The 26,688-nt window shown below is 40.6% G+C and overlaps 1 protein-coding gene across 1 annotated transcript; it reads right to left on the bottom strand.

Annotated features, from left to right (window-relative positions):
- Positions 1-2,295: 2,295 nt before the first annotated feature.
- Positions 2,296-25,395, bottom strand: LOC309492136 (polyunsaturated fatty acid 5-lipoxygenase-like). Its single transcript, XM_082160986.1, has 14 exons — positions 25,208-25,395; positions 17,016-17,212; positions 16,806-16,884; positions 15,486-15,596; positions 15,256-15,365; positions 14,941-15,113; positions 14,640-14,774; positions 14,315-14,518; positions 13,982-14,068; positions 13,610-13,779; positions 13,384-13,496; positions 5,143-5,243; positions 4,864-5,034; positions 2,296-3,368 (listed from the first exon to the last, which is right to left on the bottom strand). Exons 4-14 carry the CDS (start codon positions 15,560-15,562, stop codon positions 3,189-3,191), a joined length of 1,521 nt encoding a protein of 506 aa, XP_082017112.1. The 5' UTR covers positions 15,563-15,596; positions 16,806-16,884; positions 17,016-17,212; positions 25,208-25,395; the 3' UTR covers positions 2,296-3,188.
- Between the last annotated feature and the right edge of the window lie 1,293 nt (positions 25,396-26,688).

Genomic DNA, 26,688 nt, shown 5'->3' with positions numbered 1-26,688 from the left:
TGTAAAAGTACATATTCTCCTGGTTTGTAATAGTATTTTGTAAATGTATTTTGTTTTACTTTTACTATTTTAGGTTATGGCAGCACTTAAATAGTTTCTGTTTTGTTTGTTATTTTGGCATACCCTTTTCCGAAGCTCATGTAGTGTCCTGTAAAAAGAACAGAAAGAAATGTAATGAAAGAAATGAAAGAAAACCCACACTTTTCTTATGTGATGTTCTTCAGTTATGTTGTGCCACGCCGTTCCTATACTAGGACGAAACACATTCCAGGTATTCATATTATCAGCTTATGTGTTTCCTGACATTGTGTAATGGCTGAGGCTGAATCCTATTCAACTGACCACCAGAGGGAGCCCTCTCCCGAGTACTAGTCATGGACCTGTTCTTCTCTGCTCATTTCTTGTTTGTCTCATGCAGAGCCATAGAGAGAGAGAGTTGCGACACTCTTTGATGTCGCCGCTATGGCTGTCACGTGGTTCATGTAAGCTCCAATAGTTCCAAAACATACGCTGGCTGTCATGTTCTTCTATGGGACAGACAGCAGCGATTGCATTATTGAACGGTAAATATAAAATAAAACACACACCCAAGTATTTTTTCAGCTGTTATTGCATTATTGCATTTTGTTAATGTCAGTTTTGCATTTGGAGATAAGTTTTAAGCTATATTTTTGGAGGGAAAAGCTTAGTGTTCATGTTCGCATGGGTAGTAGCACTGGCTTTAGCGGCTCTAACTTAACTTTTCCATATCATTCATCTGATGATGGACGTCTCATGATATTTATTTTAGCACAACCGGGCTGTATTAGGCTATTGATTCCCGTGATTTTGCTTATAAATTCCGATTCAGCCATTAGCCTTCGTGATCACGCAAAGAGGTCTGCCGTGGCGGTCCGTTCAGAATTCGCTTAGAAGCTAGCTCACTTCTTCTGAGTAAGGGTAGCTGTAACTTAAGCAATTAACTAACAAAACACTTGAAGACAAATGAAGATTTTCAAATAAAATATTTTTTATTAAACAATGGCAGACAACAAAAATGTGTGCTTGTGTGAGTGTGTGTGAACAAGAAAAACAAAAACCAGGGGCAGGTGATCCATGAAACAGACAGGACTGGTGATGGCCATAACAATCCTACAGGTCCAGCATTGTTCTCACAAGCCGCTTCACTCAAGACAACAAAACATAATGAAAAGTTAGTATATCCCCAAAAATTTAATTAAATAAAAGTTGCTATAAAGGTGGTAGCGATTCATTACCTCTTACTGTCACAGCTGACGAAGTCGCGCTAGCTAGCAGGCAGTGCTTGAAAATTGGTTGAAACAACCAACATAAAATATAAATAATTACGCTGTGCATGTACAAATGAAGACCAGTATTAGCATCGCAAAGGGCCTCTGATACAATATAGACAGTTGACAATTCAAAAAAGGTCGATATTTCAGCAACTTACCTCTGGAACAACTCGACGCGCAGCAATGTAAGTGAATGGGGTCCAATGCCCAAATGACAGTGTTTGGAACTAATCCGATCTTCAAATCCCGGAAGTAGGCGGTTAAAAGCGCCGCCATTTTTTCTATGGGAGTGAAAAAATGGTGGGAAAGGTCTATGGGAGTGTCGCAACTCTTTCTCTCTATGGCTCTGGTCTCATGTATTTAAGCCATGGCATTTCCATGTATACTCTATGAAATATTGCCAGTTTCACCGCACTACTGAACATATTCCATTGCATGCTGTTCATGTTTCTGATTATTACCATTGTGCCTGTTTACTGGATATTGTCTCTTGTGTTACTGTTTTCATTGTGTTTGCCTGGTTTGACGGATAGCTGTGTTTTCATCTTAGGCCTGCCTTTTGACTTTGCCTCATTGCATTATGTTCTGGATTTGTTTGCTCCATTTATTCTACTCCTATTTATTATTCTCCAAATCTGCATATTGATTCTAAATCTGTCCAATATCGAGCTCCTTACACATTGGCGTTACTAGCACCATTCTCTTCAAGTTAAGGTTTTTATTTAAAAATATACTTTTAAAATAAATATAGTAATAATAATACAATTCTTAGGTTAAAATAAAAAATAAATCTACCTTTTTTAAATTGCAGTGTTCTTAAATACACATGTTCGAGAAGGTGTGTTCCTACAGTATACTATGTGTCTTAATTATATTTAATATTAATTAATTATATTTAATATCTCCACAAAAGTCTATTCAATTATATAACCTGAATAATAACCTTTAAATGTGTTTTTTGTTTGTTTTGGATTTCAAGTGCAATAAATACACTTAATTGTACTTTTTCACAAGGTGTAAAACATTGTTATTTTATTCAAGTTACAAAAAGAAATACACCAAAGTTTCCTCCCACTCATCCAGCAGTACATTCAATTAGTATATTTGTTCACAGAAAAGTTATTAAAATTAAACAGTTGTCATAAGATCACAAAGAAAACAATATCTCGATATAAGATGTAATATAAAACCTTATTTATCTTAATTCTATTAAATCTTTCTTTATTATGAGAGCTCTCAGCGAAAAAAAAAAAAGCAAATGTAACAACCATTTGAAGTGCTGTCAGAGATATTCACAATCTCAAAACATTTCCTTTACAGCATTCATGAAACATCTCTGCATGTGTATACAAGATAATCAACGCAAAATCAATATAGATGTAAGATCTCAATATAACTGTAAGGTAAGTCAAATGATTATCTAAAATAGACTACAAACAATAGATCATCTGAGCAATAAAGAATATGAATAAATGAATCAAAAGATGAGTAAATGAATACCATAGTATGGATATATAAATATGCAAGTTTATATGATTAAAGAAAATAATAAAAAAGAAAGACAATAAAAAAATGAATTATAACACAAGTTTAGCTCTTTAAAGCATATAGTCAAATAAACTGTTCTGCTTTCCTGGCGTGAACCAGACAATCACCCCTCAGATAACATACATGTGTGCACAGATCGCATTGCAAAGTAATATCCCTTACTTCCCAGCAACAGAGTCAAATACAAAAAGAGTTAATAAAACAATTTCTATAAATCGCCTCAAAAGGCAGAATGCTCTGTGTTTTACAATACTTAATATTTAAGTAGAGCTGTTCTTCTCCTTTTCTATGTCAAGCTCACATTGGCCATTAACACTATATACTGTATAGGCCTGGCAAAATATTTTCTCAAATTGCAACACTGTTGGGGATTTTGTCTGGGGACAAATAACAATAATCAAATGTTAATCCCTCATTCCGGCTCTTGATGATGTTGGTCACCTCATCTAGTTTCTTGCGGAAAGTCTTTATGGCCTCCTTCACTGGTTGCTCTGTGAAGCACATTTCTGGATACATGCCCAAGTACAGCTGGGGGGAAAAGTAAGTTCTTCAGAAAGCAGAACAACATCTTTCTTTCTTTTTACAAGGTAAACTGACCCTTCTCTAAGCTCCGCCCCCTGGGTTACTGTCAATCACTCAGACAAGCTTATAAAACAGGAATTGGGGATTTTCAAATCATAATCCATATTATGGATAATCAAAACATAAATTAACTGTCACTGTTATACATGCTCCAGAAAAAAAGAGAAATTATCACTAAATTTTAGATAATTTAGTTGCACAAACACTATCCAAACACACAGGACATCCATTATCTAACATTAGAGAAGAGCAAAAGCTTGCCTTTAAGGATTGGAAGAAATGTGTAGCACTACAGAACACATGGCGTAAAATGTAATTTGTAACATATGGATTTCTAATTCAACATTGTTTTGAATTTTAAAATGTGTGGACATAAAAGTGTGAATGTGGCACATAATATACAGTGTACTAGTAGACGTTTCATTCTCAGTGTTTTTGCTGCCTCAATTCTTTGCATGCAGACAAAAATTTAACAGAAACAGTTATTATTATGATTTATACTGGAGAATAACAGATCAGTGCTCCTAATATTTAATATTTAATATACGTAACACCATTAAAAGAATAGATACATTTTCTGTTACTCCCCAAATATGATGATTGTTTTAAGTGGGACTTAGCGTAGGGTCAGTTAAATGAATTGCACTACCTGACTGAAAATACTTGTACGTTGGCAGTGCCGCAGAACACATACACTGTACCAAGCAAACAATCTACAACAATAAGAAGAATTGAAAATGTGTTTGAGTCTACATAATTGTTTTTTTTTAAATCATCTTTGGCCTATTTTTTTTTACCCCTCATCCTTCACTCGCATTTTGCAACACATCTTTCCCTCAAAATTATACTTAAGTATTTTTTTATTTTGAAAATATTTTTTTTCTATTTGTTTAATGCAATTTTTTTATTTATTTTTATTTACCTTTAAATTACCTTAAAATTTGGTCAATAAATAATAAATAAATAGTAATTTAAGCACATTCCTCACATTATTTCAACTTAAATTCAAAATAACACAATTTCATGCATAACCCTTTTAATTCAGCTCAAAATATCATACTTTGGGTGTCTTTGCCGACCTCTTGTGAAAAAAAAAAAAAAAAAAAAAAACATATTTCATGATTCTTGCCACTAGATGGCCTTATAGCTCTATATGGAGCTTTTTTAAATCCACAGGACTCCTCAAATTCATTCAATTGTTTTGTGTATTCGTGGTTCAAGTGCAACAAGTCCCAGGGTCTTGGACCCCTCTGATAAACACTAAATCTTTTTAATAAAAAAATTAAATAATTAGTTTCGGTTCAAAATGATCCGAGGGTGATGCTCTGTACCCTCAGCCAGTAACAGGTTAATTCTTTTTCACATTAATTTAGACTAGACTGCTGTCATGTTCTCTACAATTTCAAGTGGAAAGTATATCCAGACCAAATCAACATCAAACCTCATTCTTCTGGAACCGACTGAGGGCCCAAACTGTTCCTAGAGCCAGGCTGGAACGTCCACGATCAGGCAGACTCTTCATGATATACTCCATATCCACTTGGCCCTTCAGTTCGGGAGGCGGCTTGCGCATGGTGGTAGGACTGTTGGGGATCCAGCCATACCAGTCAAACTGGAACATAAAAGTTTACTCACAGATATTAGCTTATAGATATTATCCAGAATTTTGCCAAGCAATTTTTAACACTCCTGCAGATGATTTGAAAGTGTGTAATCTCACCTGTCCAAAGTTAACAGCAGCATGTTGTGCTGAAGCTGTGAATATCACAACAGTCAGGTATTTGACTAACTCCTCTCGAGTTTCTAGAGACTCTGGGAACTCTGGAAACAGTGGCAGTATGCATTTATCTTCAGAACACATTTAAGGGTGACTTGAAACACACAAAGATGCATATAGAATATACAAGAATACAAACAGTCATGCATGCTTGCACAGACCAACACTGATATTTTGGCCCTGTTTACTCCTGGTATTAAGATGCGTTTTGGTCAATCGGATCACAAGTACATGATGGAGACACGTTCCCGTTTACACCTGGTGTTTAGTCTATTTTGTCCACTTTAAACCACTTCTGTCCTGATTTTTTTCAAGGGTACGGTCTATGAGCGAGTAAATGTATGGGCCTTTTCAGATCTTTCGATCTAATGGACGAAATAAGCTTGCTTAATTTACATATGAAAGCGACCGGAGACGATGGAAAAACATACAGAGAGCAGCAGCTTTCATTTCGGCTCCGACAGCCGTGAGACCACGCCGAATGCTGAGAGCGCATGCAGAGGTGGGTAAAGTACATTTACTTTATTACATTTACTTGAGTACATTTTTGGAAATGTTTTACTTTTAAGCAGGGCTCCGAACCGGTTCAAGGAACGAAAACCTGAAACGAACTAAATTTTGACAGGAACATAACCAGGAACGAAAACGAAATCAAATTTAATCATTCAGAAACGCTTATTTGAAATGGCCATTAACCAGTAATAACTTTATTTTATCGTTCTGTTTAATTTAAAATCACAAATTCAAATAGTAAGGCCTATGCAAATGTGACATTGATGTATCCAACTTGAGTAAATGTCCGCGCCCAGCTGTCAAGTCATCATCATAGGTAAGTCGCAATGGCAATACGCTGACATTAGTTTTTCAGAGGATATGTCACCAACTGTCAAGTATTAGGCCTACATTTAAGTGAAAATGAATGTTAGGTAATATGCAATATATAAGCCTATACAAGAAAAAATATTTCACTTAAATAATTACAGATTAACAAAATGAAAGAAAAAAATGTTTCGGTTCAGTGTGATGCGCTCCATAGTTCACGGAAAGGAAACTGAGACGGCAGAAAGCGGCATCCTGCTTGTTTTCTTTATTTACCAAACGCTTTACAGTTTTGAATGATGTCTTACTTCTGTCTGTTTGACCATAAATTACAGAGAAACAGTTTCCTCTCTTAGAAGGACAAAAATTCCAGTGATCGCATTGGCACCTCACGCGCATACACAACATATTCTAGCATTGCTGCCTCAACAGGATTATTCTACAGAGAGGAAGCTTAACTAGGTTCATATTCAGGCCAGCATCCAAGAAGGCTCCAGAGAGCCTAACACTCAGAACTTCTGTTCAGACCGGTGTGTGTGTGTGTGTGTGTGTGTGTGAGAGAGAGTTGGCTTGGCCCTCCCTCATGCAGTTTAATTGGTTGACATCACATGTATGATTGACAGGAACAGAATGTGAGGCTGATCAGACAGTCGAAACGAATGTGTGCGCGCCTTTAGGCCTATATACATTTTTTTTTTTTTTGTCCAGACTCGAGACCGTTTTTCTATGGTCTCGGACTTGTCTCGGACTCGCTGGTATTCGGACTCGGACTTGTCTCGGTCTCGGCCACTGGTCTTGCCAAATATGGCTTTTGGTCTCGACCGAGTCCAGGTGTCTTTATTATGTTCCCAGTAAGCACACATACGGCTCTTTAAAGGGATAGTTCACTTTGAAATTAAATTTTGGTATGTTTTAGCTTACCTCAAGGGCATCCAAGATGTAGGTGTCTTTTTTTCCGCAGTAGTTTCAATTTTGATATTTTTAGGTCAAACCGTTCTTGTCTGTCAGTCATATAATGCAGGTCTATGGTCACTGTCTCAAAGAGCATGCACAGAGTCCAAATTAAAACAATTCCCCATCGTCCAAATTAAACAATTCCCCATCGTAAGTACACATTGATGGCCCAAGACACGAAACGAGCGGTTTGTGTGAGAAAACGAACAGTATTTATATCGTTTTTACCTCTTGTACACAGCCACGTCCAAGTGATCTGAGAGCGCGGGCGGGTATAGATATATACAATAGAAGTCGCCTTGGCTACTGCAGTTCATTGGAACGAAACCGTAGCCAAGGCAACTTCTATTGTCTATCCTTCGGATGAGACGTTAAACCGAGGTCCTGACTCTCTGTGGTCATTAAAAATCTGGCCAAATTTGCCCATTGGCCTCTGTCCATCATGGCCTCCTAATTATCTAATTATATACTGATTGGCTTCATCACTGTCTCCTCTCCACCAGTAAGCTGGTGTGTGGTGGGCGTTCTGGCACAATATGGCTGCCGTCGCATCATCCAAGTGGATGCTGCACATTGGTGGTGGTTGAGGAGATTCCCCCTTCTATGTAAAGCGCTTTGAGTGCCGAGAAAAAGCGCTATATAAATGTAATGAATTATTATTAAATTAAATTATTATAAATAATAGGCCAAAATGATTGTCTTGATAATGTCATGCATAAGACTTTTTTTCCTGTCCTGGACTCGGTCTTGACTCGGACTCGAACCTTTTTGGACTCGGTCTTGTCTTGGACTCGAACCTCTTTGGACTTGGTCTTGACTTGGACTCGACTAGTCCTGGTCTTGGACTTGTCTTGGACTCGACAAAGGTGGTCTTGACTACAGCCCTACCCGTAGGTAAACTAGTTTTACAGTCTAAGAGGCAGGACATCCTTAAAACTTTGTTGACCACAACATAACATGCAACACACAAAACATTAAAACATATAAAAACAAGTAGTAAAAGAAAAAAAGGAGGAACAGAGAACAGTACATGACCAGAGGTTTTGTGCAAATAGTTTTACCGAGATGACTAGAGATGCATTTAGAGATGACACTCTAAATCAAGAGGAGGCCCAACAACACCCCACGCTCAGGACATCTTGCAAGGACGCTCACAGAGAGCCTACCACTCGCAATTGATATCCTAGTGGAGCTCAAGGGAGTGGAAGCCTTAGTGAGATGAGTCTTTCTAGTGAGAGGAGGCCTAACAACGCTTGCAGTGGCCAAGGAGGCTCACAGAGAGCCTAACCACTTAGAATATGGCTGAGCTCATAGGACGAATACACTATGTCCTACGCCTGTCAAGGAAGCTACATAACAGGGCTAGCAGCCTCACACAATAATGGGCAGAGCTCAGAGGAGCGGAGGCCTCTAATAAATCGACTCTCTATAGCGAGAGGAGGCCTAACAATGCTCTAGTTCAAAATCATAGACCACTCCCAACCCAGATGCCCCAAAGGAGGCTCAAGTAGTGTACCTAACAACATGATGCTGCCCCAGGCGGAGCTCTGAGGAGCAGTTTTTTATAAAAGAAGAAACCAAGGAGGCTCAAAAGGAGCTTAAGAACTTGACAAAACTGCCTACTAAAAAACAGGGGCCTGACAGGAAGAATCACATAACGAGAAGAAACCTAACAATGCTACAGACCTCGAGGAGGCTCGATGGAGCCTAATAAACTCAAACTGCATGTAGGTGAAGCTCAAAGAACTGAGGCCAAAATAACTCTATAACGAGAGGAGGCCCATGGTCTTAATGCAGTGGCCAAGGAGGCTCAAAAGCCTGACAACTCAGCACCACTGCGTGGTGGACCTGAGGACGGAGGCCTCAACATGACAACTTTCTAACGCGAGAGGAGGCCTAGCAACATCCTACACTCAGAAGAGCTTACCAAAGAGGCTTACAGAAGCCAACTACTTGATGATGCTATCAGAGCAAAGCTCTAGGAAGCGGATGCCCAAGAATACTTCCATATAATGAACAGCCAGGGAGGCTCAGATGTTATTTAGCCTCTGGGACCCTAGAACGCTCAGAGCAATTACTCTGGATTACTTCCCTGAGATATTTTCTTCTCCCTCTAGCTTCATGCCTCTTCCACGCTCTACCCCTTGAAGGAGAGGTAGCACGAGAGGTGGTGTTCACCTTCTGGTCTCGCTTCCACTCCTCAGACTAGGACAGGCCAGCCCCGTTCATGGCTTGAGACATAGTCCTGGACTGGCGTGGTATAGAGGTCTTAAAAGCCTTAGCCTCCCAAAACTTCCAGACCACTGTCTCGACATATGTGCTAAAAAGCTAGGCAGGCGAACCGGCCCATCAAAGATAGAACAATCGCCACAGCAATATGTTTGGTGGCAAGGAGAGCCAATAACACGATTTAACACGCAGTGACTTAGTTGGCAGAGACGGCTTCTTTAATGTGGATGCCTCACCTACCTAGCTGACCAGCGGCACATAACCATATTCCTGCATCCTCTCCATAACAGCATAGTTCACCTGTGGCAGATTTCACTTCAATGGAAGATCAAATCTTTCTATGGCGCGAGACATAACGTCCAACAGCTCGTCATATGCTGGGCAGGCGGGCTGTGAGTGCTCAGAGACATCCCCGAACTCAACAGCCACGTCCTGCTCATCACGAGAAAGCGGCATCCTTATTTATTATTTTCATTCTAGAAGCAAAGAGAATGGCCTCAATTTTACCTATATGTAGGGAAAGTTTATTATCTAAAAACCATGTGGACATCTATTGTAACTGCAAAGTCATTGTTTTCTCCAGGATCCCTTTATCTTGATGAAATACTAAAATTGCTGCATCATCAGCAAGAAGAAAACATTCCTCAGAACTCGCTGCTTTAAGATCATTTATGTATAAAAGAAAAAATAAGGGACCTAAAATGCTCACATAAGGAACTCCACAATTGATAGATAAAGGACTAGACAATATACCATTAATGTCAACTCTCTGGCTTCTGTTATCAAGATAGGACTGTACCCACCTAAGAGATTTCTCATCAAACCCAATTGCCTTTAATTTACAATATAATTGTGTGGTCTATAGTATCAAATACTTTCTCAAGGTTCAACATAACCATCCCACAAAATTTGCTACTGTCAACAGCTTCCCTTATTTTGTCAGTCATACATAATATACAAGTTTCAGTTGAATGTAAAGACCTAAAACCGGACTGCAAATCATATAATGTATTGTTTTTACTAATATATTTTTCAATCTGGTCATATACTATTTTTTCCCCATTATCTTAGACAACACACCGAAGACAGAAATAGGCCTATACTTTACCATATTTAACTTGCAATCCTTTTTATATAATGGAATAACTCTAGCACGTTTAAACTCACTTGGTATTTTTCTTTGTTCAATTGATAAATTTAACATGTGACCCTGAATCACAAAACCAGTCATAAGTTGCACGGGTATATTTGTGGCAATAGCCAACAATACATTGTATGGGTCAAAATTATCGATTTTTCTTTTATGCCAAAAATCATTAGGACATTAAGTGAAGATCATGTTCCATGAAGATATTTTGTAAATTTCTAACCGTAAATATATAAAACATTTATTTTTGTGAGTGAATGCAGCAGAATCGCAAACATAAATGGACAACTTTAAAGGTGATTTTCTCAGTTGGTGATTTTTTTTGGGTCAAATAGTCATATCTCGGCCAAATATTGTCATATCCTAACAAACCATACATCAATGGAAAGCTTGATTATTCAGCTTTCAGATGATGTATAAATCTCAATTTAAAAATGTTGCCCCATGTGACTGGTTTTGTGGTCCAGGGTCACATATAATACAAAATGAGTAATTACTCGAGCATAGACCCTAAACATGTTGTAGGAATGTCAATCCCAGGTGCCTTATTTCTTTTTATTTCACTAATACATTTAAAAAATCCACTTTCAGAAATGGGTCTCAATCTAAAAGAATCATTAACAATTCCACATTGCCCATAAAAAGACTGGTCAGTAGGTAGAGAATAGTCGTTTATTTAATGACTGTTCGAATGCATTCGACAACATGAGCATCTACACTATGAAAGCAATCCAGTCAAATGCGTTTTCGACTACCTCTGGAAGTGGACATTTCAAAACGTGTATTTAGCATCATTCTCTTGTGATCCAATTGACCAGGCGTAAACAGGTGTAGGGTTGCAAATAATCAAAGATATTTGAAAATGAACAAAAACGTTTGCTTTTACTGAAATTAACAAAAACATTTGCTTTTACTGTTTCGACCCCCCTCCTTCTTACACCAAGGACCATTTGGAATTCCTGAAGACAAAGAGGTGCTGATAGTACTCAAGGCCTGTAGGCCAAGATATGTGGACATCGGGTGTCTTCTAATTGTCACTAGTACGATGGGGGAAGTTGTAATTATATAGTCTCACATTTGAGTTTTAGTCACATGGTCAGGGAAAGGATAAAAGAAGATTGTAACAGTTGCTCTGTCTCTATTTTTGATTCACTGGATCCCTTTCTTGGGTCTCTCTCTCCCTTTTCTTTGTCTCTTAAATTCTACACTTTCTCTTTCTCTCTCTCTCTCTCTCTGGTAACGTTTTACATACATGCTGGGTTCAATTAATGGTAGAAGTTTTTATCATCTCAAACATCTATTTTGTAACTATTTTAAGTGTAACCATAACCATATTGTCATTAAAAGCCTTCCAATTACAAATAATGTGCTAACTAGTTTTGATTTGGTATTGACTTAGAAGTGCTACCTATTGCAATACAATATCGTCACTCAATAGCAACGCTCTCCCACATATTGTTACTGCGCTTATTTCCGTCGTTGGTATAAGTAGCAGTGGGTGGTAATAGACAAGAAATGTACAGTTTTCTACCATCGTGCTGACAACGTTTCTTATTTTGGCAGTCCTGCAGCCTGAACCCCTGTAGGAAATCCACCCTGACAGATGGTGCCGAAACCCGGGATCCCTTGCAGTGCAGCCACATAAATTACATCATTTGATTTTCACACACAAAGTCAAATCAGCATCTATCTGATTCAGCCTCAAAAAAATTTATGCATACAATGTTATTTAAGTCTTTACATCTAGACTGAATTATAACTGTGAATTTCATACAGAAATTGTTTGTTTTGTTTTTCTTTGGATTTACTTAATCACTTAAGTAATCATTTGTCTCACCAAGTTAAATATCAAAATGTATGTCAGTATTTCTAATTTTTACCCAAGTACAAATATTTGTATGCTCATTAATGCTTTTGAAACATTTCTGAAACTTATTGGATTTCTGCTTATTTGTATTTTGTCCATTTGACTTGCAACAATGTTTTTGGACATTAATTCAAATTAATCTCTGTGTTTGGTTACACTGATATTTTGCTTATACTCTCAATGAAAAAGGTTTTAAACTAGCAATGTGTTGTTTTGTTATAATGCAATTCATTAAATGTTTTCAGAAAAAATGTAAGAGCTTGTAGGATCTTTTATTCTCGCCATGACCATCTTTTTAAGTACATCAATTTGAAGGTTTTTTGCCAGAGACAAATTTTAATCTGACCATATCAAACCTCTGACCAATGACAAATGCCATATGTATGCTTTTGCGGTTTGTTGCACTATATGCTCTTTTAAATGACAGGATCCCTTCTACCCAAGTTCACATCATGTGTCCTGCCTCAGAAAGAAGAACAATAATTTGCTCCCTGATTAAGTACCTGTTGTTTTGAAGATGTGATGTTTTCGAGGGAATGGGAATGATTCAAAATCACCTGCTAGTGTCGTCAGCGACAGGGCTGAAAGGAGAACAAAGACTGAAAACTGACCAACTGCTATTGCAACAAGCCTGGACGAAAAGACTGAAGATGACATCCACACACACCTGGCCATGTTTGGTGCCACCTTTGGACTGCAAGTGTTTGGTCTCTACACTTTCTCTCTCTCTCTTTCCCTCTCTTTCTATCTCTCAGGTAACATTTTACAAATATGCTGGGTACAATTAATGGTAGAAGTTTTTAGCATCTCATACATCTATTTTATAACTATTTTAAGTGTAACCATAATCATATTTTGTCATTAAACCTTTTCAATTACAAATAATGTGCTAACTAGTTTTGATTAGGTATTAACTTTGAAGTGCTACCTATCGCAATACAATATTATCACTCACTATAGCATCGCTCTCCCACATATTAAGCTATTGTAACTGCGCTTATTTCCGCCGTTGGTATAAGTAGCAGTGGGTGGTAATAGACAAGAAATGTACAGTTTTCTACCATCGTGCTGACAACGTTTCTTTAGTCATTCGACAGTCCTGTAGCCTGAACCCCTGTAGGAAATCCACCCTGACAGATAGCCTTTGATAAGTTAAACCTGTACTCACTGTCAGAATTATTCATGCCAAAGGAAACATCCTGAACAAATCCTTGAATCTCCACATCTCTTTGAACGGTCTCATCGCTCTCATAGTAGATCTCGACCACAGCAGAAACAAAACTAGGAAGATGAAAAAGATGACAAATTAATGAATAACTTTTCATTGGAGTGTATGAGGACTAATTTGTACTTTTGCACTAGTAGTACAGGATCTGAACTGTTGCTACACTTACTCGTGTATTGCATCCCAGATCTTCTTGCCATCATCTCTATAATAGTACTTGGGCACATCTTCCATTCCTCGAGCTTCTATGTCCTCAGGGAAGCACAGGGACTCGTAGGTTAAAGTCTCCATGGCCCTTTTAATCACTTCAGACATCCCATTTGCAGTGAGGCTACTAATCTGTGGATACCAAGAATTCAGTTAATATTTTGCCTAAACATTTTCAGCACTTATTTAGCCTACTCTTTGACTTTTTGAAATTTAGGAACTACTTAGGTCTGACTAAATAATCTCACTAAATAATCAAATATGAATAGAATTGCTTTGAATCCTAGCAAGATGCTGTTTATGTGGGGATATATTAAATTAGGTGTAAAGCTACCTTGCTGATGATCCCGTTTTCACTGATGAGTCTTTCACGGGCCAATGCATTGATTGCAATTGTGAAACGAACATGAGGTTTCAGTAACTGTAAGAAGCATTTAAACATGTACATTAAATCATAAAAACTGATTTAAAAGCATAACCTGAAACAGCAAAAGTGGTTTCCAAGTCATTCCCTGGAGGTTTCTGGTTAACATTGAACCATGGATGACAAAAAGGCAAGGATATCAGAACCAGCAACCCTTCATCAATAAATTGACATATTTGAAACTACAATCTTCAGTTTAGCCCTGAATCTAAATATCATGACTGGATATTGAATGACAGGTACCTTGTATACAGGATGGACTGCAGCGAGCTGTCTGTACATGGCCATTTCAAAAACCTCTGATATCAGATGTGTCTTGAGAAGGTGCGTGACCAACTGGTGTACAATGAAGTCGGCAGATTTCACCCACATCTTGGCAAACATCCAATCATATTCATTATCACTTGGGAGAAAGATTGGGCTCTTTTCCCCTGGGTTTTGACTGAGCTGATTCAGATATAATAGAGCAAAGCAGGATATTTTTACTTCGGTTAAATTCCCAGCAAAAGTTTTTGAAAAAATTTAATTTATGTTTTCATTTGATACTGATTCTATATGTGACAGATACCTGAATGGCAATTGGCACAATTTGGTCCAATCTGTTCTTGTACAGCAGGCAGACGGGTGCAGTCAGATAGACCTGATCGCTGGATGTTGGCACTCCCTCCAGTATTTCATAATCCACTATGTAGATGTTTCCTGCCTATAAACGTGTTTACAGGTGCAAAGTTTAGAACTAATAGTTCATGGGTTAAATAACATTGATTGAGTCATTTATGTAAACCAAATTATGTGAAGGATGTCAGAATACAAGCAAGTCTTGATAACTGACCGACTGTTCAAGTGATTTATGTCTTAATGTTTCTGACCTCTAATTCCTCTTGTAGTGTGACACCTTTCTCCAGAAAGCCCTTCACCATCTCATGTGTGACTGGAAATTTGTCTGGAATTTCCATGCACTTCCTGATCATGACAGGATTGCAGCCGTTCAAAAACTGGTAGCCGAACATGTAATCCTTACTCCAGTCTTGCATCACGTTCTCTGTCCAGATTTCAAAGGGGAAAATTGAGTCAACTGTCAAAGGCTTTACATGTATGAAAAAAAATTGCCTCTGCGTTGTTGGTTTCTCAAAACAATTGTGTTTTTGGATATATAGTGTTTGTTTAAATGAAGAAAAACAAACCTAGTAGAGTGTTCTTGACATTAAAATGTTCCAATATATTTTCAAAATCAGCCATGTCTTTCCAGGATTGAATGAAACCTTTAAATTTGTCAAGAAGTGATTCCCCAATCCTGAAAAAGAGTGCAAACTGTATAATTATAGACATGAACTCTATTTGCATGAATTTCATTCTGGAACTGAGGAAAATCTCAGTATCAAATCAACAAGGACTGTGGCCATAACAAACTTACGCTTTCAGGACATTGAAATTCATCTCAAAGGTTTTTGCTGCATCGAACTGAACTTCTGGAAGAAGATGATGATCCATGCCCTTGGGGTAGCCTTCGCGCCACTCCCTCCAGCTTCAACAAGAGAAATTACAACAGTTACACTAATGTTAAGTTAGTTCACTTTCATGGATTTTAGTTTGTTTATTGTCATTTTCCTGGTCCTTTGTCTTAGTTTCCAAAAGTCTATCATTACACCAGTTAGTCTTTTAGTTTGTTATCTTGTTTATATATGCTCTCCGTTTTCAGTTCCCTTACTGTCCGGTATTGTTTGTGCACAGCACACTGTTTGTTTGTTACATTGTTTTTTGCATTACCTGATTCTGAGTTAGTTAATAAACAGTGTTATTTTGATCCTTTCTGGCATTTCTTCATTTAGACTAATGTGACAGATACCAAGAATTACATTTAAAGGTGAAGTGTTTTTATTTTTTCTGTAGAGACAATTACAAGACTTTTGTCAGTTGCCTTGTGTTTTTATTTTACAAAAATGCAATACTCTAAAAAGTGTAAGCATTGCCAGAAAACCATTTTCTTGCTTCTCCAGAGTGATTAGTGACATGGCATTACAGCTCAGGTAACTGGTTAAAAAGGGGGAAAACTTTACAGAATCGAGCAAATATCAAAGTCAGCGTCCAGCTCAAGTACTCTACTTCCATTGAGATGAATAGAAATCCTCCTTGTCTAAGCCCAACGCACCAACGTTTAGCGGGGGAAGAGTGTGCAAACAATGGCAAATTCCCTTTGGCATCACCTGACTCCTTGGTCAAAATGCAAAGACTGAACACTGAACATGAAAACTGAAAAGAAAATTTCTAAAAACACATTCACTTGTTTGGTCTGGTGTTCTGTCATGGGTGGTTGCTGGAAGAAGAATACAATCCAATACACAGGTTTATTCACCAAAGCTCAAACAGAATAGCAAACGGAGAGCAACACACTCAACATAGATGACACAAGACAATGAAATCGAACAGAACTGAACATATATACAGGTGATAATGATGGTAATGCACAGCTGAGCATAATTAGTGTCCGTGACAGCAAATGAGTGTTGAAGGAGGTGGTGACAAAACATAATGAGTCCAAGCTAACGTGAGTGTGGCACACACACACACACAGACACACACTGCTGCTACAGACCTATGTATATGACAACATACTGTATATGTGACAATATATTTACAATATTATTGTGTCAATCACACTGAACTCTATAGGGAGGAATAAAGAAAAAACTGCACCAAATGAATATTGTTCAAGAATGTAGTTGTTTCTTCAAACCTGAATTGTTTCTGTCTAAATTCCAGTTCTTTTCCTCTTTTCTCTTTAAGCAATTTGGTTTCATCCTGAGGCAATCGAGCTAAATGAATGCACAGACAAATATATAGCACACATTTTACACATAGAAAAGACAGCATTTAAGACATGATTCAATAACAACTGAACAACTTTTAAAATAATAATGCTTCATTTAAAATGAATGTAGCCTACCAGTGCCTTCTCGGATAATCACTTCCTTTTCGTTTTCAATCCAGCAATGACAGGGGAACTCGAAGCGTTTTCCAGAGGGTGTTTTCACTGTGATATGCTTACAAAACCACTGAAAATTGCCATAGTATCTCCTTTTCAAGTTTCACCTGAACAATGTCTCCAAAGTCCTTCTTCACACGGATGTCGAAGGAGAACTCCTTTAATGACACGTAATATGGGGGGAAAACCAACAAATCATCAAACAAACAAACAAACAAACAAACCAACAAAACACATGTCTCCACTAGAGTCCACACAGCTGACATGTTTACCTGTTGTAGATTATCCAAGTTGTGTTCACAAAATAGACACAGAACACAGTTTAACATGGAGGAGCGCTATAATTTAATTTGATCTAATTATCTATGATCTAAAAACTCGATTGCATTATTTTCCTGTTATCTCTGTAAAGCTGCTTTGAAACAATCTGCAGGCCTATTATAAAAAGCGCTATAGAAATTAGGTGACTTTATTTGACTAAACCAAGTCAATTATTCACTACAGAAAGTGAAAGTAATAACTGACCAATGAGAGCTAGCTGAATCGTACTCGGTTACTACGTAACCTCGGTTCTCTCTAGAAGAGGGAACGAGTACTTGCGTAAGTATCTTACGCTAGGGGAAAACCTCTTTTCCTCGAGATATTGAAGCCAAAAATTATCCTTAATTTTGCAATAATGTAAAACGCATTGCAGCAGCATGCAGACATGGGCGAGACAGCTTGCGCGCCCATTGGCTGCTCTGCGGCAACTGCACCAGCCTATCGATAGAGGCCCCTCATGACGTCAGAACCAATGAGGGTGCTTCGCGCCCATTACGTCATGTCCCGCCGAAAGCGGGTGGGGCTAGGGCTATAAATACGGCCCAGAGAGGCTGGTTTGGTCAGTTTTTCCATCGCTGAAGCGAATCAGAACATGACGCATGCACGGCAAGATACGCAAGTACTCGTTCCCTCTTCTAGAGAGAACCGAGGTTACGTTAGTAACCGAGTACGTTCTCTTACGAGCGGTCTCTCGTACTTGCGTAAGTATCTTACGCTAGGGGAACACAATGTAAAACGCCGTGCGTGCTTGAGACATAACACTAAAGTCCCAAGGGCAGGTGCCCGGGGCTCATACAGTGCCTAATCACAAGGGACTCACAGAGAATCCGGGAAGAGGGGCTAGAATAGCATCATTCCTGTAATATGGAGCTCTGATAAGAGCATGTTATATCAAGTGTTCCACACAGCCAGGGCGAACTCGGCCTGGACTGGTAAATATGGGGGACTTACGCACTGCCCACAGAAGTATACAGACGATCAGTGATCGACGCTCTAGCAGTTTCAGCATCCTGAGCCGATAGCATCGGGCGGGCAATACTGAAAAATTAAACCGAGAGCAACCTAGCTTGCAAAGCGGGAACCTCGAGGTTATAAAACCTTATAAATGTAGACGGGGAGGCCCAGCCTGCCGCCATACAGATATTTTGCAAGGCAATCCCACTGGACCAAGCCCACGACGAAGCCATGCCTCTTGTGGAGTGCGCTTTGACACCTATCGGGCATTGCAGGCCCCTGGATGTGTAAGCTAGCGCTATAGCATCAACTATCCATCTGGATAGACTCTGTTTTGACGCAGCTAGTCCCTTAGAACGTCCGCTGAACAAAACAAAGAGCTGCTCCGTCTGTCTGAAAACAGATGAGCGAGACACATAGGCCCTTAACGCCCTGACCGGGCAAAGGAAGCCTGCGTCCCCTTCCTCTTCAGATACGGCAGGGCCGACAGGGAGATCACCTGTGCACTAAACGGTGTATTGAGGGATTTAGGAACATATCCGTGCTTTGGTTTGAGTATGACTCTCGAGTCATTAGGCCCAAACTCCATACACGTCGCGCTCACTGAGAGCGCTTGCAAATCCCCTATGCGCTTCACTGAAGCGAGAGCCAGAAGAAACACTGTTTTGAAAGACAAGAGTTTCAGGTCTATTGACTGTATTGGCTCGAATGGGGCACCTTTCATGGCTTCCAGAACCGTGGAAAAGGTCCCAAACGGGAACTGAGGGAGGTCTGGGAGGGTTCAGCCTCTTAGCTCCTCTAAGGAAGCGAATGACCGGATCGTTCCTTCCTAATGACTGGCCGAGCGGTGGTTCAGCAAACGCTGCTTTGGCCGCCACATAAACTTTGAGCGTGGATGGGGTTCAGCCCTTATCCAGAAGCTCTTGTAAAAAGGAGAGAACCTCCGTCACCCCACAGCGTGAGGGCGGAGTACCACTCGCTGTACACCAGCTAGTGAACACAGACCATTTTGAGGAATAGAGCCGCCTCGTAGATGGAGCTCTAGCCTGTGTGATTGTGTTTAACACTCCCGCTGGGAGGTTATCGGGTACCAGTTGATGGCCCACACATGTAGGGACCAACGCTCCGGGCAAGGATGCCAGATTGAGCCGTTTGCCTGCGAGAGGAGATCCCTCCTCACCGGTATCGGCCACGGGGCGGTACTCGTCAGACTGGAAACCAGGCTTGGTTTGTCCAAAAATGGGGCGACGAGTAGCACTGGGCATCCGCTCTCCCTGATTCGCTCTAACACCTGGGGTAGGAGCGTGACAGGGGGAAACGCATAGAGCGGGCAGCGGGGCCAGACGTGAGCCAACGCGTCCCTGCTCTTGGAGAAAAATTCCTGACAATGAGCGTTCTCTTGAGACGCAAATAGGTCTATTTTCGCTCTGCCAAATGTCCTCCATAGCAGTTCGACTGTCTGTGGGTGTAAAGACCAATCTCCTGTCGGAAGATTGTTTCTGGACAGTCTGTCTGGTCCCACATTCAGATGGCCGGGCACATGCGCTGCCCTGAGCGAGCGCAGACTGTGCTGAGCCCAGACCAGGAGGCGTTCCGTCAGCCTGTGAAGGATTCTGGATCTGATACCTCCTTGGTGATTTATATAAGCCACCACTGACATGTTGTCCGAACGGACCAAGACGTGGTGTCTTTTTATCTGGGGACAAAAGCGCCTCAGCGCGTTGTTGACTGCCATCATTTCCAGGCAGTTTATATGCAGAAGCTTCTCCCGTTCCGACCACTGGCTGAATAACGGTCTGCCCTCGAGCAGCGCTCCCCATCCCGAGGTTGAGGCGTCCGTAGACACCACCTTCACACTCGAGGAAGTCCCCAGGCTTACTCCTGACCGGTACCAGTCGGTCACTGTCCAAGGTTTCAGAGCTGCGATGCATTTCTGATCGACCTTGAGGCGCGCAAGACCGGAGGTCCAAGCTCTGCGCGGCGCGCGCGCTTTTAACCAATACTGCAGCGGGCGCATGTGAAGCAGACCCAGCTGAAGCACTGAGGATGCTGAAGCCATGAGACCCAGCATCCTTTGAAAACTTTTTGAGCGGGACTAAAGCGCCGTGGCGAAAATTCTCTGTCATGCGCTGAATACTTAGTCTGCGCTGCGGCGGCAGCTGTGCTGTCATAGACAGCGAGTCCAGATCTGTGCCCAGAAAAGATATTTTCTGACTGGAAGACAGCAAACTCTTCGCCCAATTGACTGTGAGACCTAAATTCTCGAGGTGATCGAGTAATATGGTCCTGTGTTCTATGAGCCCCGACTGTGATCGAGCTAGAACCAGCCAATCGTCCAAATAATTCAGCACTCGTATGCCTCGGAGCCTGAGGGGTGCGAGCGCTGCATCCATGCACATTGTGAATGCGCGAGGTGCCAGGGATAGACCAAATGGCAGGACTGTGTACTGATATGCCTGACCCTCGAAGGCGAATCTCAAAAAAATCGCCTGTGACGTGACGCTATTTGTATTTGAAAATAAGCGTCTTTCAGATCTATCGACATGAACCAGTCCCCTTGGCAAATTTGCGAGAGGATTTTCTTGGTCGTGAGCATTCTGAACCGTTGTTTCAGAAGTGCTTTGTTTAGTCGTCTTAGATCTAGAATGGGTCTGAGACCCCCGTCTTTTTTGGGTACCAGAAAATATCTGCTGTACATGCCCCCTTCGCTCTGAGCTTGTGATAAGGGTTCTATAGCCCCTTTGCTCAGTAACTTCGCTATTTCGGCCCGAAGTAGGTGTGCTACTTCCTTTTTCACCGTAGTATCGATTCGCGCCGCTTTGCGTTGCGGGCGTCGACCGAACTGTAGCGAATAGCCTCTTTCTATAATGTCTAGCACCCACTTCGAAACCCCGGGTAGCCTTGCCCATGCATTTGCACGAATGGCTAGGGGTTGAATGCGAAGCGCGCTCTGGTCGCTCAGCGACAGAGGGGCTTCAGTGCGCTGCAACATAAGCGTCGCGCTTATGACATTTGAGGCAGGGGGCGCGCTGATAACAGCGGGCAGATTGCCCGCGCTCGACTCCTCTGCGGTGGTCAACCGAGAGGGGGAGGGCTGGGCGAGTCCCGTAAGACCTGTCATGTCTATGTGTGAATGTGGGCGTGGGATAGCGGGCACATTTACAACACTGAGAGCATTGTCTGCCTGAGCAGAGCGAATGCATGTTGGTTTCGTTTTACAGAAACCTTGAGACATGCAGAACGTAGTGTTTGTGGGCACTGGGCAGTGGGCACATTTACCACATTTAATGCGCAATCGATCTGGGTCGATTTCATGTGCGCGAGCCCTGTGCGACGGGCTGTGTTTCTGTGTAGGAATGAGCACTGGGCAGTGGGCACTTTGTCCACACTCATAACACCATCGGCCGTGGCCGGAACACCAGAAAATACACTCTTATGGGATTTATCTGGGTAGCCGTAAAAACGGCGTTTGTGTGCAGGCAAGCGGGCTGTGTCGCCGACTTGTTTACTGCAGAGTACACTGGAACAGTCGCATTTACTGGAACTGAACGAGCGAGAAGTTGCCATAGAAACAGAGAGCGTCAACATGCTGGCGTTTGTTTGCAGGTGTGCGTGTATTACAATAGGCTCGTCCACTGCAATATTGACATTTCCAGAGAAATGTGTGAGAATGGAGGTAGTGACGCACGGAAGCCATAGAAACGTTGCTTGGGTGCAGGCGAGCGGGTTGTACAACGCGCTCGTTGGCTGCAAAAATACACATCTGCAGTCGCCTTTTCAGGGAACTGACAGAGCGAGCAGTTTTTTGTTTTTTCGGTAGACCCGGGATCGAACACGGGTCTCTCGCGTGAAAACCTGAGAATCTGCCACTGGGCCACAGGGGAAGACACATAGGCATTGAGATAGCGCGAGTATTATCAGAAAGTGTCAACATGCTGGCGTTTGTTTACAGGCGTGCGTGCATTACAACAGGCTCGCTCACTGCAGTATGACATTTCCAGTCGCCTGAACTTCAGAGGGGAATGAGAAATGTGTGAGAAATAGAATTCGGCCCGGCCGCAGCGGGACATTTACACTCTTTTCTCCTTTCGCCAGTGACGCACGGGAACCATAGAAACGGTGTTTGGGTGCAGGCGAGCGGGTTGTACAACGCGCTCGTTGGCTGCAAAATGCACATCTGCAGTCGCCTTTCAGGGAACTGACAGAGCGAAGCATTGGAGGCATAATTAATCTGCCGTTAGACCGGGATTAACACTCTTTTCTCCTTTCGCCAGTGACGCACGGGAACCATAGAAATGGTGTTTGGGTGCAGGCGAGCGGGTTGTACAACGCGCTCGTTGGCTGCAAAATGCACATCTGCAGTCGCCTTTCAGGGAACTGACAGAGCGAAGCATTGGAGGCATAATTGATCTGCCGTTAGACCGGGATTCGAACACCGGTCTCTCGTGTGAAAAACCAAAAATTCCACCACTGAGCCACAGGGGGGAACACAAAGGCTTTTAGATGCACGAGCATTTCAGAGCGTCAACATGTTTTCTTCGGCGTTTGCTTGCAGGCGCTGCAATATTTATATTTCCAGTCGCCTGATCAGGGAACTGAGAAATGTGTGAGAAAATTCAGGTCAGTCCGGCGGGACTAAGCACTATTTTCTCCTTTCGCCGGTGAGTGACGCGTGAATGGGGCGCAGGGGCAGGGTAGCTTTCTTGTACGTAAAGAAAAACTAACCCTGACCGTCCGCTTCCAGCCTCCCCTGTGAACGGCGCATTTTGCGCGGCTCGAACAGAGGGAGAGAGAAAGCTAGCCCCGTGACCGTCCGCTCCTGACATCCCCTGTGAACGGCGCGGTTTGCGCGGCTCGAACAGAGGGAGAGCAGGCATCATCCTCCAAGCAGGCAAGGCAAGCGGGCGCACCGGCGAGCTTTGCGGGTTGGGGGGAAAGGGCCGTCTTGAAAAAGACGCCCGGCTCTTTTAGTGCAATGAGAGTGTGTGTCGCGGCGGCGAACACACACACATACACAAAACACAGTAGCAGAGGAAAGGATATGTACGCCGGAAAGCGTCAGCAGAAACGGCGACTGAAGGCGGCGAGATGTCGACCAGCAGCTTCAGATGCACTAATCCCGCTGGGTGCTTGACTCAGACGGCGCGGCTTCCTCTCAGGATCCAGCGATGCGAAGGCCCGCTGAAGAGATGAAAAACTGACCAAACCAGCCTCTCTGGGCCGTATTTATAGCCCTAGCCCCACCCGCTTTCGGCGGGACATGACGTAATGGGCGCGAAGCACCCTCATTGGTTCTGACGTCATGAGGGGCCTCTATCGATAGGCTGGTGCAGTTGCCGCAGAGCAGCCAATGGGCGCGCAAGCTGTCTCGCCCATGTCTGCATGCTGCTGCAATGCGTTTTACATTATTGCAAAATTAAGGATAATTTTTGGCTTCAATATCTCGAGGAAAAGAGGTTTTCCCCTAGCGTAAGATACTTACGCAAGTACGAGAGACCTCTCGTAAGAGAACTACTTTAACATGCTCTGATAACATTCACAACAGTCACTCGCTGTGCTATACCATACATGACAGATTAGAGTTATAAGAAAATGTTTTGTTTTTTTATATACCGTAAGAGATTTAACAAATGAATATGACAAGAATAAAAACTGTCCTGTGTCTGGTATTCTATAAATACTGGGCTTAAAACATGCAATGTCCAAGCCTATATATTATGGTGTCTCTCCTCGACAGCTCTCTTCTTTATTACCATGAAGGTGAGGATATCACACAAGCAATGTGCAAACTTTGCGTTAGTGTTGCCAGTATATATATATAGCATTGAATGCTCTGCAAATAATAATTATAACAAAAGATAGCCTATTAGCCTATAAACTTTGCATGAAAAATAGATTGTTATCCAGAGCGCTCAATCTTTATCAATAGGCAGACTTTTTCCTTCTAAATATTATGAAATTGAGTGTATAACCTACAGTTACACTTATGATCTCCGATGTTGTTTCGAGTGTTTTAGACAGTGGTGTAAAAAGCAACTATGATGAATAAACATTTATTTGACTTGACGGAGGCGTAATGTAAATCCGTCTTTTCTTTCATTTTAATGTCAATTTTTATTGTTGAAAAGGTTTATCTTATCAACATTAGAATTAATGCATATGTAAAATAACGCGATCATTATCCACATTAAACAGCATATAAATCAAAACTGCCTATAATGTTACTGAATGAAATGTCGACCCATGACGAGTTTTAGGACTGTATATGAATTTATCTTTAACACGTGATTTTCTCAGGTTTTTTTTTTTGCACAAAATGTTGCTTTTTTGTATGAAACTTAGCCACATCCATGTGTTGATTAAAAAAATAAATAAAGCATGAAGATAGAATAAAACGGGCATATTATTACAAAAGCTTTCTATTTTAAATAAATGCTGCTCTTTTTTACTTTTTATTCATCAATGAATCCTGAAAAAAGTATCACATGTTATTAAAAAAATATTAAGCAGCACATCTGTTTCTAAAATTGATAATAAATCAGCATAACCTATTAGAATGATTTCTGAAGGATCATGTGACTCTGAAGACTGGAGTAATAATGCTGAAAATTCCATGTTGATCACAGGAATAAATTATACTTTAAAGTATATTAAAAGCAAAACCATTATTTTAAATTGTAATAATATTTCACACATAGGCTAATACTGTTTTTTGACCAAATAAATGCAGCCTTGGTGAGCATAATAGATTTCTTTCAAAAAACATTAAAAATAGTAATGTTTCCAAACTTTTGAACAATAATGTATCCTATATAATAATGGAAATAAAAAATAATAATAACTTAAAATAAAAATAAACAAGTCTTTAAAGTTCTTACCCTTTCAAAAACACCAAAACCAGCAAAAAAGGATTTGTTGACCAGGATTCTGTCACTGCTCTGATCCTTTGAGTCTATCAGCGTCAGGTAAATGCTGTTCGTGTTCTCAGCAATAATCTGTCTACTAGTAGAAACTATCACCTTGTAGGTCAACATTTTGCCTGAATGAAAGATGTACAAATTCTGGATCCTCAGTTTATTCTTAAGCACATTTATATGAAGTTCACTTCCGGCGCTACTCTCCACCTCCTGTGACATTATAATGTGGGTTTGGTCTATCAATCAAAAACGTCATGTGCATACCTGCATATGTGATCAAGTTTCTGAACTTACAGAAGAGACAGGTATGTAGAGGTATTCCTGTGGTAAAGACAATCCCCTTTCTCTGATAAGCTTTTACAATTACAATTGATATTTAAAATTTCTTCATAATATCATTAATATAGGGTATATAATATTCACCCTAAGAGTGTAGCCTATCTAATTTAATTTGGATAGGCTATAAGACGTTCAAAATGCACTCCTGCAATGTAGCCTACAGTAATTGTGGGTCAAAACAAAGGGTAAAAATCTCCGGCCAAATAACCTACTGTTTTTTTTTGTTTTTGTTTTTTTTGTTAAAAACCAAGGTCGTCGGGTAGCCAGGTAGCCTAATTTAATTGTCAACTGAATCCACATCACTCAGTTTACAACAATTGTAAATTCACGTGACCACTGCCGAGCCCCGTTGGGTAACTGTTGTGCTTCACTGTAATTTGCATTTTAAATACGTAGCTACACTTTTATTATTGAAATGCTTGGAAAGTATTTACAAGAACAATATTTCATCACGGCTCCACCTTAGCAAATGGGAGCTGAACAAAAGGTAAAAGGAAGAAAAGTAATTACATTTTAAAATATGTAGCCTATTATATACATAAACATTAAACATGTAAACCAAGCAGCTTTATGATTACCTAAATAACTAATTTCTGCTAATTTCCACTTTTTAATTGACATTCATCGTTTTGAGAGACAATGCAAGAGAGACATATAGCGTGTCTATTTTTCTATTTTTAAACAGCAAATTTAAGCAATCAAATAATATTTAGGATATTATTATTAAATATTAATTTATTCTTATTATTCAAGCATATGACAGTTTATTTACAACAGACAATGGTGCGACCGAGCACTTGAGGAACGCGTTCCCGGGTTCGTATGATCACAAAACTCTCTCCTACACCGGGAATAAATCACCCTCCGAAATGCATGAGTTTTATGTGGTTTTATCATGACGTGCCATGCAAAACATTTATTTTTTACAGACGTCCACATGAGAAACAGCTACCGTCCGAATGATTGCAAAGTTCAACACCCATTATTGAATGCTATAATTTATTCTCATACTAGTCAAAAAAAAAAAAAAAAAAAAAAAAATTTCCTTCTGTGTATATTCATGTGTGCCTATATAGACTATATATGTTAAAAATAAATAAATA

Source organism: Leuciscus leuciscus (assembly GCF_965113295.1).
Source record: "Leuciscus leuciscus genome assembly, chromosome: 2".
NCBI classification, from domain to species: domain Eukaryota; kingdom Metazoa; phylum Chordata; class Actinopteri; order Cypriniformes; family Leuciscidae; genus Leuciscus; species Leuciscus leuciscus.
This window is presented reverse-complemented; position numbering and strand designations above follow the sequence as displayed.